The sequence below is a fragment of the Loxodonta africana genome, chromosome 7 (genome assembly GCF_030014295.1).
Source record: "Loxodonta africana isolate mLoxAfr1 chromosome 7, mLoxAfr1.hap2, whole genome shotgun sequence".
In the NCBI taxonomy this organism is placed as follows: domain Eukaryota; kingdom Metazoa; phylum Chordata; class Mammalia; order Proboscidea; family Elephantidae; genus Loxodonta; species Loxodonta africana.
In genome coordinates this window covers 73,371,760-73,389,808 of record NC_087348.1, presented here as the reverse complement: position 1 = coordinate 73,389,808, position 18,049 = coordinate 73,371,760, and the positions used below count along the sequence as shown (strand labels likewise).

General features: G+C 35.9%; 1 protein-coding gene across 6 annotated transcripts in view; it reads right to left on the bottom strand.

Annotated features, from left to right (window-relative positions):
* Nucleotides 1-18,049, bottom strand: part of SBF2 (SET binding factor 2) — a 518,200-nt gene that overhangs the window by 222,983 nt on the left and 277,168 nt on the right. For all 6 annotated transcript variants that reach the window (XM_064288443.1, XM_064288439.1, XM_064288442.1 and 3 more), the window contains 4 exons: nucleotides 15,617-15,694; nucleotides 14,381-14,494; nucleotides 13,783-13,911; nucleotides 10,082-10,180 (listed from right to left, as the gene is read on the bottom strand). In XM_064288443.1, the coding sequence (XP_064144513.1) occupies nucleotides 10,082-10,180; nucleotides 13,783-13,911; nucleotides 14,381-14,494; nucleotides 15,617-15,694 (420 nt within the window). The remainder of the gene's footprint in view (nucleotides 1-10,081; nucleotides 10,181-13,782; nucleotides 13,912-14,380; nucleotides 14,495-15,616; nucleotides 15,695-18,049) is intronic.

Here is an 18,049-nt window from a genome sequence, read left to right as displayed (position 1 = left end):
ACAGTAAACGTAAAGGACATTCACCACCTTCAGCCCAGTTTGCTCACATAATGACTTTTGATACGGCAAAGGTAACCAGTGGGATGTTTAAGGCTCACTGTATTATGCATATTCCTAGAAACATCTGCCTTTACTCATAACTCCAAATGCATCTGAATTGGTCATTTGAAGGTCACTGAGCTCATTAAAAACTGCAGCCCAATTCTGTTGTTGAATTATTTTCCAACAGAACAAAGCGGCAGCCAAATTTTCATGTTTGATTCCACAGGAATGCAAATATAAAGTAATAACCAAGGATTTAGATAACTAAACACAGTGAACATGGCAACAGTTTTGTCCAAGGCAACCAAAATAAACTGCCTAAGAAAGCTGTCAAAATGTAATATCTTTTGGAGAGAATTCTGAATATAGATAATGATTTTCAAGGAATGGCCTCTGTAATCTTGGAGGTATGATGATTTTTTCAGACTTAAAAAAGATATACACACCATCTGGTCTAAAAACATGGATTTTTTTGGTGGTTTGGGGGGCAGGCTACATAAGAATAACCCTAGGGTTTAAGGAAATCAAGGCTGAGAACGTACTTCAAATAAGAAAAAAACAAAACAAAACCTAAACCCCACAGTAAATTCAAAGTAGGCAACAGCCACATTGAAAAAAAAAGTTCCTACACAGTCACAGCACTGAATGACAGACCGATGTGATCTTCTTTTCAAGTAATATTTTACTGTGTTTAAGGTGAAAGTTTACACAGGAAATTAGGTTCCTATTTCTACACAACTTATTCAGTGATATTGGTTACATTTGTCACAACGTGTCATCATTCTCATTCATTTCATTCTAGTTGTACCATTTCCAGTACTCTAGTTTCCCTGCACCCTTACCTTCTCATCTTTGCTTTAGCGTATTTTTGACCATTTGGTCTCATACAGACGATTTTTTAAAGAAGCTCATTACTCATGGGTGATATTCTTTATTTTATGAGCCAATCTGTTATTTAGTTAAAAGATTATCAAGGGATAATTTTGGAAGTCTGGACTTTTTACAAATTTGAGCTCTGTTCCACATTTTTCTCCCATTCTATCAGGATCCATCTATTATGAACCTGATCAGAACAGTCAGTAGTGGTAGCGGGGTATCATCTAGTTCTTCTGGTCTCAGGGTAGATGAGGTCTATATTATGCCAATAAGCCGAGTTGTCCCACAAGACGATGGTCTTAAGCCTTCAAATCCAGACAACCAATCTTGTACTTGGTTATGTCTAAGACGCATCAGTAACTGCGACCCCCATGCGGCTTATTATATCTGTGAATATACATCCATGCACACACACACGTTTATATACATATGCCTACAGATACATCTATCTGTACGTGCATATACCACATATTCATAAAAAACATACAAATGCCTATATATCTATTTGCGTACATCCACGTGTATTTTTTGGTTGTTGTTAGTGTTGCTGCAAAATTGTATTGTCATATCCTTTACCAAAAACATCCCTTCCTCTTGTGCATTTCTTACTGACATCATTTACCGTGGTCAAGCTGTATGCACTTCACCCACATTCAACACCACCTTTTCCATTACCAAAAATAGCAAGTATTTACTATACTCTCCACGCCCCCCAGTCCATCCCTCGTAACCACCAATAAGCACTGGTCTCTGCGTATATATCTATTCTTGTCTTCTTATCAAAATATGATCATGTAATATTTGCCTTTTGTGATTGACTTATTTCACTTGGTATAATGTCCTCCGGATTCATCCACGTTGTGTTTCAAGGGTTCATTCTTTATGGTCAATGTGATCTTGTTAGAGGCTACTGAGTTCCCAGATTAATTTAGGTAAGTCATGGATTGAATTGTATTCCCCAAAAATATGTGTATCAATTTGGCTAGGCCATGATTTCCAGTATCGAATGACTGTCCACCATTTTGTCATCTGATGCAATTTTCCCATGTGTTGTAAATACTGCCTCTATGATGGAAATCCTGGTGGCATAGTGGTTAAGAGCTACAGCTGCCAACCAAAAGGTTGGCAGATCGAATCCACCCCGGCATTCTTTGGAAACTCTATGGGGCAGTTCTATTCTGTCGTATAGGGTCGCTATGAGTAGGAGTCCATTCGAGGACTACAACAGATTAGGTGTTTTTTTTTTTTTTAAGTATGTTAATGAGGGTGGAGAGGCAGCAGTGATGTTAATGAGGCAGGATTCAATCTAAAAGATTGGATTGTGTCTTGAGCCAATCTCTTTTGAGACACAGAGAAGTGAGCAGAGAGACAGGGGGACCTCCTGACACCAAGAAAGCTGCACCAGGAGCGGAGTGCGTCCTTTGGATCTGGGGTTCCTGTGTGGAGAAGCTCCTAGTCCAGAGGAAGATTCATGATAAGGACTTTCCTCCAGAGCTGACAGAGAAAGACTTTCCCTGGAGCTGATGCCCTGAATTTGGACTTCTAGCCTACTTTACTATGAGAAAATAAATTTCTCTTTGTGAAAGCCATCTACTTGTGGTATTTTTGTTATAGCAGCACTAGAAAACTAAGACAAGGTATTTAATAATTATCTAATGTGAACTAATTATACCTACAGCTGGTATGAGAGAGCAAGTTGCACAAATCCGTTCAAACATAGCAGGAGACAGTCTCACTATTACATGCTCAAAATATAAATGTACTCTCCAGAGTTGCCTGGCTGTATACATAATATTCAGTAAGTGAAAGATCCTTAATTTATCATCCTCACAAGCATTTCACTGCTCACCCAACTGAATTAGCGCACTTAATAAAAATACATTTGTTGGACAACTTTAATTTCTGATGTGCACATTACCCTAATCGAGGCTTTTCAACTTTGACACAAAAGACATTTTGAGTCAGATAATTCTTTGTTGTGGGGGATTGTCCGTGTATTGCAGGATGTTTAGAAGCATCTCTGCCTCTACCCACAAGACAACAGTAGCGTACCAGCTCCAACTGTGACAACCAAAAATGTCTCCAGACATTGCAAATGTCCGAGGGGTGGGGTGGGGCAAAATCTGTCCCTGTTGAGAATCAATGCCATAATCTATAAATCCCGATGGAGGCTTCATACCCAAGATAAGTACTCTTTTCACAAGTACCAAGGGAGCATACAGAGACTAGCTAAGAGACCTACACTCTCACTTATCTGCTGAAATGCAAATAAAAAACACAACACATTTATTAGAATAATAAACCATCAAAACTAAAAAGCAAAAAAAAAAAAAAACAAAAAAACCCTGATTAATATGAGGTGTGAGGATATGGAACAACTAGAACTTACCTATATAGCTAGAAGAAATGCAAAATGGTACAGCTGTTTTAGAAAACAGTTTGGCAGATTCTTGTAAGTTAAACATTTAGTTACCATCTATCCCAGCACCCTACTCCTAAGTATTTACCTTTACCCAAGAAAAATAAGAATACATGTTCACACAAAAGCCTGTACACACATATTTAGAGTGATTTTATTCATAATTGCCAAAACTGTCCTTCAGGAGATCAACATATAAATAAAACTTTGGTACATCTATACAATGGAATACTACCCAGCAATAAAAAGGAAGAAATGAATTATGCTAAATGAAAGAAGGCAGACTCAAAAAACTACATACCGGTCGTGTGGAAAAGGTAAAACTGTACAGGCAGAAAACAGATCAGTGGTTGACAAGAGTCTGAGATGGTGGGAGGATGTGACTACAAAGGGGGATTTAGGGATTTTTGGGGGTGATTAAAATATTCTACATCATTATTGTGGTAGAAGTGGGTTGTAGGACTACATACATTTGTCAAAACCCGTAAAACTGTGCACTATAAAAGATGAATTTTACTATATGTAAAGTATAACACAATAAACTTCACTTAAAAAAGAATTAATGAATTAAAAATGATGGAATGGGAGTGGGTATTTGATTTGGAGTCTATCCTTTTGAGTCAGTGGCCTCACTTCATTATAGTGATCTAAATATATTCTTTTTTGTCTTAATTTTCTAAGACTAAACACAATATTTCAATTCCTTCCTACAATGAAAAAAAATTCCCTGTATTCATGGTTTGCAAAGAGTACAAATATCACAGTGTGCATTAAAGTTGCCTGAAATTAATTTTCTGCAGAAATTTAAATGGTATAGATCCCGTTTGATTTAGGGTGTAGCTGTGAGCTAGGATCAACTTGACGATTTTTTTTTTTTGGTATGTTGAACTTTGTTCTCCTTTTTGGATATTAACATGTATTGGTTTAATGCATACACACATAAAGCACAATTAGAGATCTCATACATATTATTTTGTAAGAAAGTTAACGTCTTGTCAATTTTCCTTTGACGTCTAAGAAATTGTCAGAGAGCCATTGTCAGACAGCCATTGTGTCAATCCATCTCGTCGAGGGTCTTCCTGTTTTTCACTGATCCTCTACCTTACCAACCATTACTGTCTTTCTTGGTAAGGCAGAGGGTCAGTTATGTATTACTGTAGATGCATTTAATTGTGCTCCGGCAGAACCTGTACATAGACCAAAAGGTAGTCGTTTGAACAGAACAAAAGGATACTGAGTGGTTTAAAATCACTATTCATTCAATCTGTATGCTGAGCGGGTCGCTATGAGTCGGAATTGACTCGACGGCAGTAGGTTTTTTTTTTTTTTTCTAGGTATGCTGAGCAAATAATCTGAGAAGCTGGACTATATCAGGACTGGAGGAAGACCTGCAACGTACAGATGACAAAACCCTGGTTGCTGAAAGCGAAGAGGACCTGAAGTACTCACTGACGCAGATCAAAGACTATATCCTTCAGTATGGATTATACCTCAATATAAAGAAAACAAAAATCCTCACAACTGGACCAACAAACAACTTCATGATAAACAGAGAAAATACTGAAGTTGTCAAGGATTTCATTTTACTGTACTTGGATCCACAATCAAAGCCCATGGGAGCAGCAGTCAAGAAATCAAACAACGTATTGCATTAGGCAAATCTGCTGCAAAAGATCTCTCTAAGGTGTTAAAAAGCAAAGATGTCACTTTGAAGACTAAGGTGCGCCTGACCCAAGCCATGGTATTTTCAATCACCTCATTTTTTTTCATATGCATGTGAAAGTTGGACAATTAATAAGGAAGACTGAAAAAGAATTAATTGCCTTTGAATTATGGTACTGGTGAAGAATACTGAATATACCACAGACTGCCAGAGAATGAACAAATCTGTTTTGGAAGAAGTACAGCCAGAACGCTCCTTACAAGCAAGGATGGCAATACTTTACCTCATGGACTTTGGACATGTTATCAGGAGAGACCAATCCCTGGAGAAGGATTATTATGCTTGGTAATGTAGAGGGTCAGCAAAAAAGAAGACGACCCTCAATGAGATGGGCTGACACAGCGCCTGCAACAATGAACTCAAATATAGCAACAACTGTGAGAATGGTGCAGGACCAGGCAGTGTTTGTTTTGCTGCGCACAGAGTCACTATGAGTCAGAACTGACTCGACAGCACCTAACAACAATTGTAGATGCAAAATAAATCGAAAAACTGTACTATGTGAAACAGTAAAAGAGATACTCAATGGAGGTTTTATAAGGTTCTCATCTTGGCTTAATGTATTAGTTGCCTAGGATTGCCACAGCAAAGTACCACAAACTGAATGGCTTAAAAACAACAGAAATTTACTCTCTCAGTTCTGGAGGCTAGAGGAGACCACATATGTACAGGCATTCCTTGGCCTGTGGCAGCATAACTGTAATTTCTGCCTCAGTTTTCGCATGGCCGTCTTCCATGGCCGTCTTCCTTCTGTGTCTGTCTTCATGTGGCATTATCTTTCTCTTAAAGGATAAGAGTCACATTGGATTAGGGTTCATCCTACTCCAGTATGATCTCATGTTAACTAATTACATCTGCAACAACCCTATTTCCAAGTAAGATCACATGCTGAAGTTCCAAGGGTTAGGACTTCAACAAATCTTTTTGGGGGACACAAATAAGCCCATAGCAGCCTATCTTAATGTTCTCATTTTTTTGTGTAGTTAGTGGTCCTTTATGTCAAGAATCACAGGGATAGGGAAGATAAACAGTTAAATGTGCTCTCATACAAACGTTAAAGACTCTGAATGCCAAAGTGGACAAACCCCAGTATTATCTATTAGGAATGGGAAGAATAGCTATATAAATGTGCTACCAATAATCTTCAGGGTGTAAATCCTGCCAATATTTACACAATTTGTCTCTAATGGATTCAGTCCTTACTCCTCCTTCATTCGACCTTTCTATTCCCCTCCTCTACCAAGGTCACCAAATGCATTTTTTTTTTTTTAAGTTATCTAGGCAGTCCAGAAAGAAGAGCAGCTAAAGTCAATTACAATTCACCCTATTCATTTTTCTAAAACCTCACTACAAAGCAATATAAAGGAGTGGTGATAAGAGGCTGAAAATTAAGGTAGGTTTTGAGGTACTTTAAAGAGTAGTAAAGAAAAGAGGCTAAATACAATTCCACACATCAGTGTAATAAAGTATTTACAAACATCTGAATGGAATCACCAGGTCTCAAGTATAATCCAATAATAAGGAAACAGCCAAATCATATGGTTGGTTCTTGCTTAACAAAAGGGAATTTTAGAAATGTGATAAAATAACTGACTAGTTAAAAATAGAACCATCTGAAATATTTTCCTTGATTGACGCCATCTCTCTCTCTCCCCAACTTCCTGAATGGCCCAAGAAAGTAACTTTACCGTCATGTCCTGCTCTTTAACTCTGCAAAGTATTTACTTCAGGAATGTTGGTACTAATGCAGACTTTAGAATCTTAGAACAAGAAGGAGTCTCAGAAAGTCTGACGACAATCCATTGGGGTATTCTCAAATTCTTTCAGGTCATATATGTGTACCCTCTTCTCAAGAATATTAAGGAGACTCATGGACCTAGAAAATGCCCAGCCCTAGTAGGTGCTTAAGGAGCCCTGCTGGCACAATGGTAAATCGCTTGGCTGCTAACCAAAAGGTTGGTGGTTCAAACCCACCAGTCACTCCTCAGGAGAAAGATGTGGCAGTCTGCTTCCGTAAGAATTACAGCCTAGGAAACCCTATTGGGCAGTTCTACTCTGTCCTATAAAATCATTATGAGTCAGAATCGACTCGACATCCAGGGGTTTGGTTGTGGGAGTAAGTGCTTAATAAATACACATGGAAAGAATGGAATTGATTGAATTAAATGAAATAGAATTGGATTGCAGGAAAAAAAAAAAAAAAGGTCCAACAAAGGCTCAAGAAATGCAGAGTAGATTTGAAGGGTTATTTCCATCTCTTACCTAGCAATATAATCCCTCATCATAATCACTTTAAAAATGTTATTTTAAATGGACAGAGGATGCTTGTGTTTTACATTTACCTTTAAGAATGTATAATTACTAGATTTTTTTTTTTTTTTTTTGGCAGTGTTGTCAGTTCTGTGTTGGTTTAGTTTGAGCTATGCATCATAAAATTTAAATTATAGGATGGTAAGAAAGGAATTGGTTACATCGTCTTCACATTAAAGAGCTTGGCACAGATCCTTGCATACACTGGATGCTCGGTCATGTAATACAAACTTGTATCAGAAGCCCAGCTCTGGTCACTAACTGGCTATGAAATTTTAGCTTGCAGTGCTGGGACTGTCTTGTAAAGACCTAGGAAATAAACATTCAGTTGTTAGAGGGATCAGTCCCAGAGTCTCAAATGCTGACTCCTATTTGAGGTTTTGTTTTTCCTTGAAATTCATCGATAAATCTATCCTACTAGGCGAGGAAAAAACTTTTTAATCTTTGGCTTCCTCACATATAAACACCTGTCCTATCTCAGAAGGTTGTTTCCATGATCAAATAAGAAAGTACAATAAAGTGCTTTATAAAGAACAAAGTGTAACCTCAACCATTGGAAACATCACTATTTTTCCAATCAGAAATGAGCCAGCCTAATGGAGTGAATGAAACTGGATAGATGAAAATTCTTGGACTTAAAATCTGGATTCCATCACTTAATAGCCATATGATCCTAAGCCAATTATCCCCAGTAAAATGGGGATAATGACATCTACCTTACATTGTTAGTGGGAGAATTACGGATAATGTATGTAAGGCTGAACCCCATACCTGGTATGTTGTGCTAAACACTCAATATTTCTTATTAATGCCATAGTTTAACAGAAATTTCTCATGTGCTCATGCTGTACGTAAGTTCTACACAGCCACCATAAATGGCAAAGACCAGCACAGAACATGTGGCTTCCTTCTAACAGAATTTTTTTTGTTTCAGCATATTAATCAAAAAATATATTTATCATATTGGACACAGTCCTACGTAGAATTTACAGTATTAGTCAAAAAGATTTTAAAATAACTTAAAATGTGGTCAGTCAATAAATGAAATAGAGATCCTGGCATGCAAGTAACTGGAAATCATTTATTATACTTTTGCTAGGCCAAAATGTCATGATTTAGAATGTGATATACTTCGGAATACGAAATTGCTTGTCAGTATAAGAATAACCTACACTTAACAGTCAAAGTACCACTTGTGTTAAGTAATTTAAGATAGAAACTAAATTCATCTTTGATAGGCACACGAATGCTATGGCTAACGATTTCTGCATGTGCTAGCCAATTATTGTTCCACTTACACAACAGTCAAAGCATATATATATACATACACACACACACACACACACACACAGAGTAAAACCTGCGAAAGTTGGAACTTGTGTAAGGCGGAAACCAGTGAGAGAAGGAAAACTCAAATATTTTCCACTAAAAAGAGTGACTAGAAAAGTGGTAACACTATACCCTGTCAAAGGCAGAAAACTTGTAAGACCAAGAAAAAAAAGAGTTTCAGTTCTGTAGAGTTTCAGTTCTCACAGGTTTCACTGTATTTCCAGAATTTGTAATAAACCACTTGTAATTGATAAAACAGTACAACTTAAGAATCTTCAAATTATTTACCAGCATTTACATGAGCACAATTTTAAAAACTGTATTTTGTTTGTTCTCCCACGGAATCTTTGAACTTTGCTTTGTTTTTTTTCAAAAAACAATTCTTTCCCCCAAAGAAAAATCACACACCAAATATAAAACTTAAAACTCAGAAATAACTGAATAAAATGAAACAAAGAAACATATTTTAGTATTCCTGGTTTTATCCAATTGGTTCTGAGATTTCAAATGGGTATGACAAAGCACTAATGACTCAATGTCCAAAAATACTGACCTGTTCAGAATAACTCAGTTAAAGAATACTTAGTGGGGCTATGATACTGACCCCAATTTCCATCCCCACCCTTCTTAACTCTATTTCCTTAAAAATAGGTCTCTCTCTGTTTTCTCAAGACCATAATTCCCACCTGCTCAACTCTAAAAAACTTCACAAGCAGGAGGAATGACCGGTGCTCCTTAGCCAAAACCCATTTTTCCGCATGTACATAATCTCTCTTCTTTAGGCTCTCCTAGGTTCTCTTCTTTCCTGATAATCAAATAATTATTTTGCACTTTATCACATTCCAATCCTTTTAATTTATTCCATTTTCTCTTTCCAGGGCTGGCTATCGCCCTAGAGTTTCTGAAGTTGCCTGACAACTTGCTTATTAAAATGGTCCAGCTTTTTATTCCCTGTCTGTTCAAAACAATGCAATTCAACAATTTCCGTGACCCAGCTGACAATCCCTGTTCCACGTTGAAGCAGAGTATAGTGGTCAGTTGTAAGGTGCTTCTGGTATCCACTTGAGCCCAATCTTTGTCTTAACTATGGTCAATATGCTCTTAAGAACAGAGAGACCCAAATGAAATTCATAATGAAGGCAAGTGACTAACCGGAGAATGGTGACTAAGATGTTTTCATAATGCAGTGATTGACAAGAAAGTTACTTTGAAAAATATGATCTATTTTCATGTACACTACCAACTATATTATCTTATAACTTGCAGTCCCAAAAATTTTAAGAGCAAAAATTTCACGAGAAAGAAGCTTTTCAGTTTTGCACATAAAATGTGTTTTAATACTTTTAAAATTAATGACTGTCTAAATAAATATATATACTTACATTTTTGAATAGTTGCTCAGCAAGTTCTCTGACATGCTTTATCATCTTCAATGGGTTATTTTCTTCTACTTTAATTCGCTCTACTTCAAAGGCTACCAACTTGGAAAAAGAATCAAATGGCAAAATATCAACTCCAAAATATGCTGAATTAGAAAAATGTGTGATAATTCCATACAATTTGTAAGCCAAAAAATATCCAAGACATATACTATTATTAAAACAAAATACTTTATATTTTTACTGGGTGCTACTTCTCTTCTGGGGTTGCAGGGTCAATTGAGTCCTTCGATGGTCTGATGGTCTCTCCCCTGATGATTTATGGCCCTATTTCTTCTTGGGAAGTCATTTCTGGAATTCAGAGGGGCCTTTTCATCACCCAGTCTCACTCAGAGAATTCTCTCACTCAGAGAATTTCAGAAAGTCTCCCAATATTTCCTTAACTCACAAAATATGAGGCAAATGTGCACTATAATGAGCAAGTCAGGTTGCTGAGATTCTCATCCTAGTCTATAGACAATGTGATCTGGGACAAGGAACCTAAATTCCTGGGTTTCAGTTTCCTTGTCTCAAAAATAAGATGGAAGAACAAGATGACCTCTAGGCTTCTTCCAGTTCTCAGATTCTATAAATTTTAGTCCATTTCCCTATTAACGAATTTACTGGGAGAACTATGTGAGTATGTGTATGAAAACTTGGGGTGGGTAAAAGAGTGTTAACAGGAAACAAAATTGGGGAGGAAATTGATGGATGATTAAAAAAAAGTATAATAAGAGATTCTTTTAGGAGCTAACAGGTTCACTGGAGCATGTTTAAAACAAAAACCCATTGTCTTCAAGTAGATTCCAATTCATAAGGACTCTACAGAACAGTGTAAAACTGCCTCATAGGGTTTCCAAGGCTGTAATCTTTATGGGAGCAGACTGCCACATCTTTATCCCACTGCGTGGCTGGTGGTTTCAAGCTGCCAACCTTTTGGTTAGCAGCCAAGCTTTTTAACCACCATACCACCAGGACTCCTAGAGCATATAGTCATATAAAATTAGGACTTGCCCTATTCTAGGCCAGCATTCAGAAAGACTGTCAAACAAAGGCAAACAATTCTTTTCTTCTAGCATGTCTATTTGATGGGAGTATGGGGATAAAGCAACACACAATTGCCTCTCAAAGCTCCATTAGCCTCCCTACCCCTCAGTGTGGTAGGCTGCCTTTGTCTAAGTGAAAATAAGGATGCCTTTCCAAGGAGCAAATGTAATTTTCCTACAAAAGTACATTCCTATATAAACCAATTAAATGGCTACAGAGGATAGAAGGAGAAATTACTTAGGCCTGGTGCCTCTTTCCTCTTAGACCCTTGCCTGATGTATACATACAAACGACTCTCTCTCAAGTAACAACATCAATAAGCCAAAACCAAACCCACTGCTGTCAAGTCGATTCTGACTCATAGCGACCCTGTAGTACACAGCATAACTGCCCATAGGGTTCCCAAGGCTGTAACCTTTACAGAAGCAGGCTGCCACATCTTTCTCCCATGGAGCGGCTGGTGGGTTCGAACTGCTGACTTTTTGGTTACCAACTGAGTGCTTTTAACCACTGTACCACAAGATCAATAAACGACACAACAAAAAAATCAATAAGACACCAAAAATCACCACTAAAGGAGAAACAAAGAAACTAGATGGACAATAAGGGGAGGCCCAATAGGAATCTTGGATAGACTTTTTGCCTTATCATTGTTTCCAATCTAGATGATACACATGTATAAAATATACAATAAAAAACAAGTTACCATATAGAGACATAAAATAAATCTTAAGGCAGACTAGTGGCTCTCAGACTCATCTACTCTGAGAAAATTTGGAGGAGGTTGTGAAATAAGAGCAGAGCATGAAGAATAGAAGGTCATGGTTAGGCTGAGAGGTAAAGGGAGGGCACCAGGCAGGGGGAAGGACCTACGAAAATAATCAGAGGCTGAGGCAAGCAAGTTTTCCGGAAGTAATCAATCTGACTTTTTAGTTGTGATGAAGCTGCCAGAGGGAGTTACTTAGGGAACTTGGGATAGAAAGAGATTACACAAACCAATTCTGAACTGAATTGGTTACTATTCAGGAATTCTAACTTAGCCTCATAAGACATTATACACTGAGTACTTAGTTTAGGATCTAAAGCTGATATATATGCTAGTATTAGATAATCAATGATTAATAAATGATTATTGATTAGAAGGAACTGCCTGTCTAAGGACAATCTCTTCTAAATCACATTATAATTAACTAAAGCATTTGGTGCAGATCTCCATACTAATAACTAAAACATGTGCTGTTTATTTAATTCTTACTTGTGAATCATGAACTATCTCTACAGAGCATAAATGATCCTTCTCCACTAAACCAAGGATCTTTAAGACCTTGATTCCTATCTTCTTTATACTAAATAAAACCACCCAGCATCAAACTATGACTACTATCCTCCACTATCTTGTTGGCTAGGGCTGTTTTTCTTTTTTAGACTTCAAGTAACTTTTAGATTTGTTAGTTCCAGTATACGCAGTGCTCTTTCAGAAATTGTAATGGAAATAATATTCATTGTTTTATCCACCAGAATGGGCTGCTGTGAACAGAGTTAAATGAAGATGCTTTAGAAAAAAGAGAAAGCACAACAAATGCAAAAGAGCATCTTTACTTTGAGTCACATCTGTCCTATTTCTTCCTTTATGTGGCCAGTTCTTAAAGACAGAGACTAAATCTGTCATCCACATATTTAATATCTACCCCCCAAAAAAAAAAAAAAAAAAATTTTTTTTTTTTTTTTTTTTTAAGAGAGCTAAACTCACAGTGACCCTATAAGACAGAGTAGAACAGCCCCGTAGAGTTTCCAAGGAGCGGCTAGTAGATTCAAACTGCCAATCTTTTGGTTAGCAGCAAAGCTGTTAACCACTGACTGCACCACCAGGTCTCCAGGGTTTCTATGAGGTGGAATCGACTCAACTGCAATGGGTTTTTTTTAAGTAAGCTAAAAGGAGCCCTAGTGGTGCGGTGGTTAAAGTGTTCACCTGCAAAAGTTCGACAGTTTGAAGCCATCAGTCACTCCATGGGAGAAAGATGTGGCAGTCTATTTCCATAAAGATTACAACCTCGGAAACACTATGGGGCAGTTCTACTCTGTCCTATACGGTTGTTATGAGCCAGAATCAACTTGATGGCAATGGGTTTTCTTTGGTCTGGAAGGGAGTTAGACGAGTGTCGATTATTGATCAGGAAGAGTGCCACTAAGCTAACTATGACTCAGTAGCACTGACAGACTAAATCTAACTTCAGTTTGAAGTCACATATCTGTATATAGAAATTAGACCTTTCTCCCTATGTACTGATAATCACTGCATTATTGCCTTTAAAAATAAGAGTTCTATATATATAGAATAAAATCATGTAAAAATTTTTAAAGGATTTTAATAAATTGTTTAAAAATTCAGCTAAAGATTTTTATGTACTTCTGACATCCTATAATTCTATTTCTTCCTAAACTGCATTATAAATACTGAGATATGACACACATATAGAAGATAATATTTAGATTATTTTATACTCACTTTATAATATATTCATGATTTTGATTAAGTATTTTAAAATAATACTTCCCTACTTTTAACTACTGATCTATTTTTGCCTGTAAATAATGCACTGATTTTATAAGAACGATACCTCATCAAAGAGATCACAGGATCTATAAGGAGGACCTCTTTCTGAAACAAAACCTGCAAATGCCATTCCATTGAGTACTTTAGTGAGGAAATCATTCTCAACCAAACCACGCTGCCCCAAGAAAGCTGTCTGTAAAGACAGAAAAGGAAAATGAATAGATTAATTTATCATTTAGTAGTGAATAAGATGATCAAAACAAAAATATAAAACAAAGATTAAATCAAGTATAAATGCCTTCATGCATAAATATGCAGTTATGAAATGTATTTCCCTTGGAAAGGGGTTTTTGCTCTGACCTGAAATATTACACATTTTGGAAAGAATAAAAATAAATCTGTCCATAAGGCGGGGGAGAAATCAGAAATTAATACTCAACTTTAAAAGAAAATCAATTTAAGTTAACAAACTCTAAAGGAAAGTATTATGTCAGTTCTATAGTATTACTAACAATTCCCACGTAACCCCACCAAGCAGAGATCTTAAATAACCACATTTGATAAATTAAGGTCAAAATGCATGGCTAGAAAGAGACAATTATGTAGTTTTATTAAATTAGAGTCCACTTTTTGGACAGATACAATATAATACCATATCTTACCTTGTGAAAATGTATTACTGGTTCTGCATGAATTCTTATAAGTTGTAGGCATGACCTATATCCTTGGAAAAGCTGCGCAAATAATCTAAGGAAAACTGCTCGTACTTCTTTATCCTGAAAATATTAAGGAGAAATATGTTAGGTAATTTAATTTCTTAAAACACAAATGAAATATCATCAAGTCATCAAGTTGGGAAGAACCTGAGCAATTATGTACTAAGTCTGTCTGTGCTTCCTAAATAAAAGTCTCATTTGTAGCAACCCTGAGTGGTGAGTATCTTGTCTATCCTATTGTTGGGCAGCCTAAAAGCTATTAAATAATTCTTTATATTGAACCAAACAAAACTTGCCTCCAGTATTTGCAATTTTCATCTTAGGGGAAACAAAAGTCACAGAGTCTCCCCCTTTACTATGTTAAAAAGGGTATATTTCCCAAGTCCTATGATTTTTATATCCAAAAAAGAATTACAGTCATAAATATAAAAGGAAAAAGAAAGCCAAAGGATTGGATTTAAAAAGCTATAAAGTTCTTCTGAAGTTTATACACTTATAAAAACGTATTCTTACACTAATGTGTTATGAGAAAAATCTATTTTAATAATCCAGGTTTTAATATAATCTCGATTTTAGAACTGTAAGGAAACTTAACAGATTTATTTAGTGAATATTTAATTGATGAGAAAATGAAGGTCAAGATGCTTAAGGAACCTGTCAAAGGAGTTCAGCTCTACGAGTCTCCTTACTGGCCATAAAGCTTACCTCTAAGAAATGCACTGGGCAAAATAAAAAAGGGACATTTTTAGTAACACATTCACCCTTTTATGGCTTGTACTCAGAACTGTTCTTATCCTCTTATTTCTCAAATTTGATCTATCTTGTTATCAACGTTCTTTGTTTCCATTTTTGTAAATGTCCCTTTTTCATTCTTGCTTGGCTCTTTTAAGTTGATACTTGGAACAGTTTTCTAGGCTATAACTTAGGTTCTGATTTTTTGTCCTATACTTCCTCAAATTTTCTCAGGGCAACAGTATTAGCCCTACTCCCCTCCTGGCCCATGCACAGCCCTGTGACTTCTCCCTGAGCAGGATACAAGGTTAGTGGTAATTCTCCTAATTTCTAATTCGGTACATTTTTTATGTTACTGCCCATGTAACTCTCACTTCACTCAGCTTCTTTAACAAGCTTACAAATATAGCTCTCTTAAAAAGCATGAAACTTAAATATTAAACTTCTTACCAGCATTTTTGAGTGGGATAAAGCTGTTCGTGCAGGGGGAAAAGCATGATCTGCTACTTCCAAATCTGGGTGTAAAATCTAAAGCAAAGAAGTTTCATTATGTAAAATATCTTAATATCCATAAAATTTATTCTTTAATCCACTTGTAGTATTAAGATGAAAAAGTATTCGTATGTGAATTGTCATATATCCTATCTATGAAATGCAATGCAGTTAGCTGAGGTAGCACTGTATGTACTAGGAAAGATATCCAAGATAAAATATTTAGTGAAAAAACTTGTTCTAGGAAAATACACATAGCATGGTCTCATTTATTTGAAAAACAAAATCAACCCTACATCTGTATGTGTATATGCATATATACAAAAATCTAAAATTCTGAAGGAATACATACTAAATTACAAAATAGTAGTTACTTCTGGGAAAGGAATGGGTTGGGGTGGAGCTATTCGTCTATATAGTTGAATTTTTTAAACAACCATTTGTTTTTATGTTTCTTAGTATAATTAAAAATTAGCTAATTAATTAACTAATTGAAATACTGGAAAGAAAAAGCATAAGCTTATGAATCTCACAGTCCAGAGAAGGAAAAAGTATACTACAAAGTGATTAAAAAAAAAAAAACCCAACCGGTTGCCTCAAGTCAATTACAATTCATGGAAACCATATAGGACAGAGTAGAACTGGAGTAGAACTGCCCCCTAGGATTTCCAAGGAATGGCTGGTAGATTCGAACTACTGATCTTTTGTTAGCAGCCGAGCTCTTAACCACTGTGCCACCAGGGCTCCAACAATGTGATAGGTGCTATAAATATACAAAAATGTGAAGTATAAAGTATGATGAATTCAACATAGGGAAAGCTAAGAAAAAGAAAGTAACATTTGAGTTAGGCTTTGAAGGAAAGTAGGTTGAGAAGCAAGAGTGAAAGAATGATACGTGCAGCAGTTAACACTGAGAAAAGGATGAAACTGTATTAATATGTAGCAAATATCTGTCTTTGCAGAATCATTCTGATATAGACCAAAGACTGAAAACAAAACTTAAAAACAACACTAAAATATCAGCCAGAATTATAACCCAATCACTACTACAGTGTAATAATGTCTTGGTGTCTGTGAGATCATTCATGATTATTACACCGTTCCATGTACTGTGCTGCCATTTGATTACAATTATTTATTGTACTTGTATGTCAAACCTCCTAAGCACACCATCAAATATAATCTCTTTTTGGTCCTAGTTTGACAATATACTATACTCTTATCTCTTATTTGTAGTACTACACTGTAGCACATAAACCGCTATTATGTTTGACCACTATAAAAAAATGCATACTCAGTTTTACCAGAAATGAATTTTCATTGATCAGCATTTGGTAGCACAGGTGTTACAGGTTAAGTTGTATCACTGTACAGCAGGACAGCTGCTAAAATCTTTAACTCTGTTAATTTTGGTATTTAATCCTTGAACAATTATTAATACCAATATTAAGTAATTATTATTACTTATTTATTAAGTATGTATTATTAATAACAATTATTAATACCAATATTAAGTAACCACATACTTAATAATATAACAGATTTCTAAAAATATTATACCTTTCTTCAATCACTCAAATATTATCTTCTCAGCTTTTGCTATATTCATATACCACCTGTGCAATTATTTAATGTTTTTCTTTAAACTGTCTTTAAATCAACTCACCTCGTATTTTCCTAGGTGATATCTGTGAGATCACAGGTTTTATATGCTATTTTAATACACATTATTAAAAATACATAATTATTAAAAAAAAAAGTTGCCCACATACCACCCAAAATCATCTCCATGCTTTACTTTGGTAAACAGTGCCCTAGTCATCTTATGGATAAAACATTCATTCTATAATAAAGACCAGGAAGCCAGGGTCTAGAGATGGGATGGGATTTGCTCAATAAACACCAAGTGGCAGGAGGAAGACTGGAATTCAGGTCTCCTGAGTCCTACACCAGCGTTATGTCCACTCTATCACACCTTGTATCCCAGTTACAAACTAACTACATTAGGAAAAGTCAGTCTTCTCTAAATGTTCCCACCCTATAAATACCACTGTAACAATATAAAGACTAATGTAAGTCTGAAAGTTTTCTGAGAATTATATCCCTCTGGGTAAACCAAAACCTCTGAATTTCTGTTTAAGGAAAACAGTTTAAGCAGGCCAGACTAGAATATTATTAAAGAATAGTATGAAGGTCTCAGTTCTAGTAATGGCTTGAAAAGGAATGCAGAATTTCTAAGGTTCAATTTTCTGATGATAGATAAATGGGCACATAAAAGGTGGCAGTAAAATAAAAAGTTCCATTTTTAAAAGTCAACTAAGGTAAAATAACTACAAAACAAAATTAAATGTGTTTCATGAGAAAATTTCAGGTCACAAGACATTTAAAAAC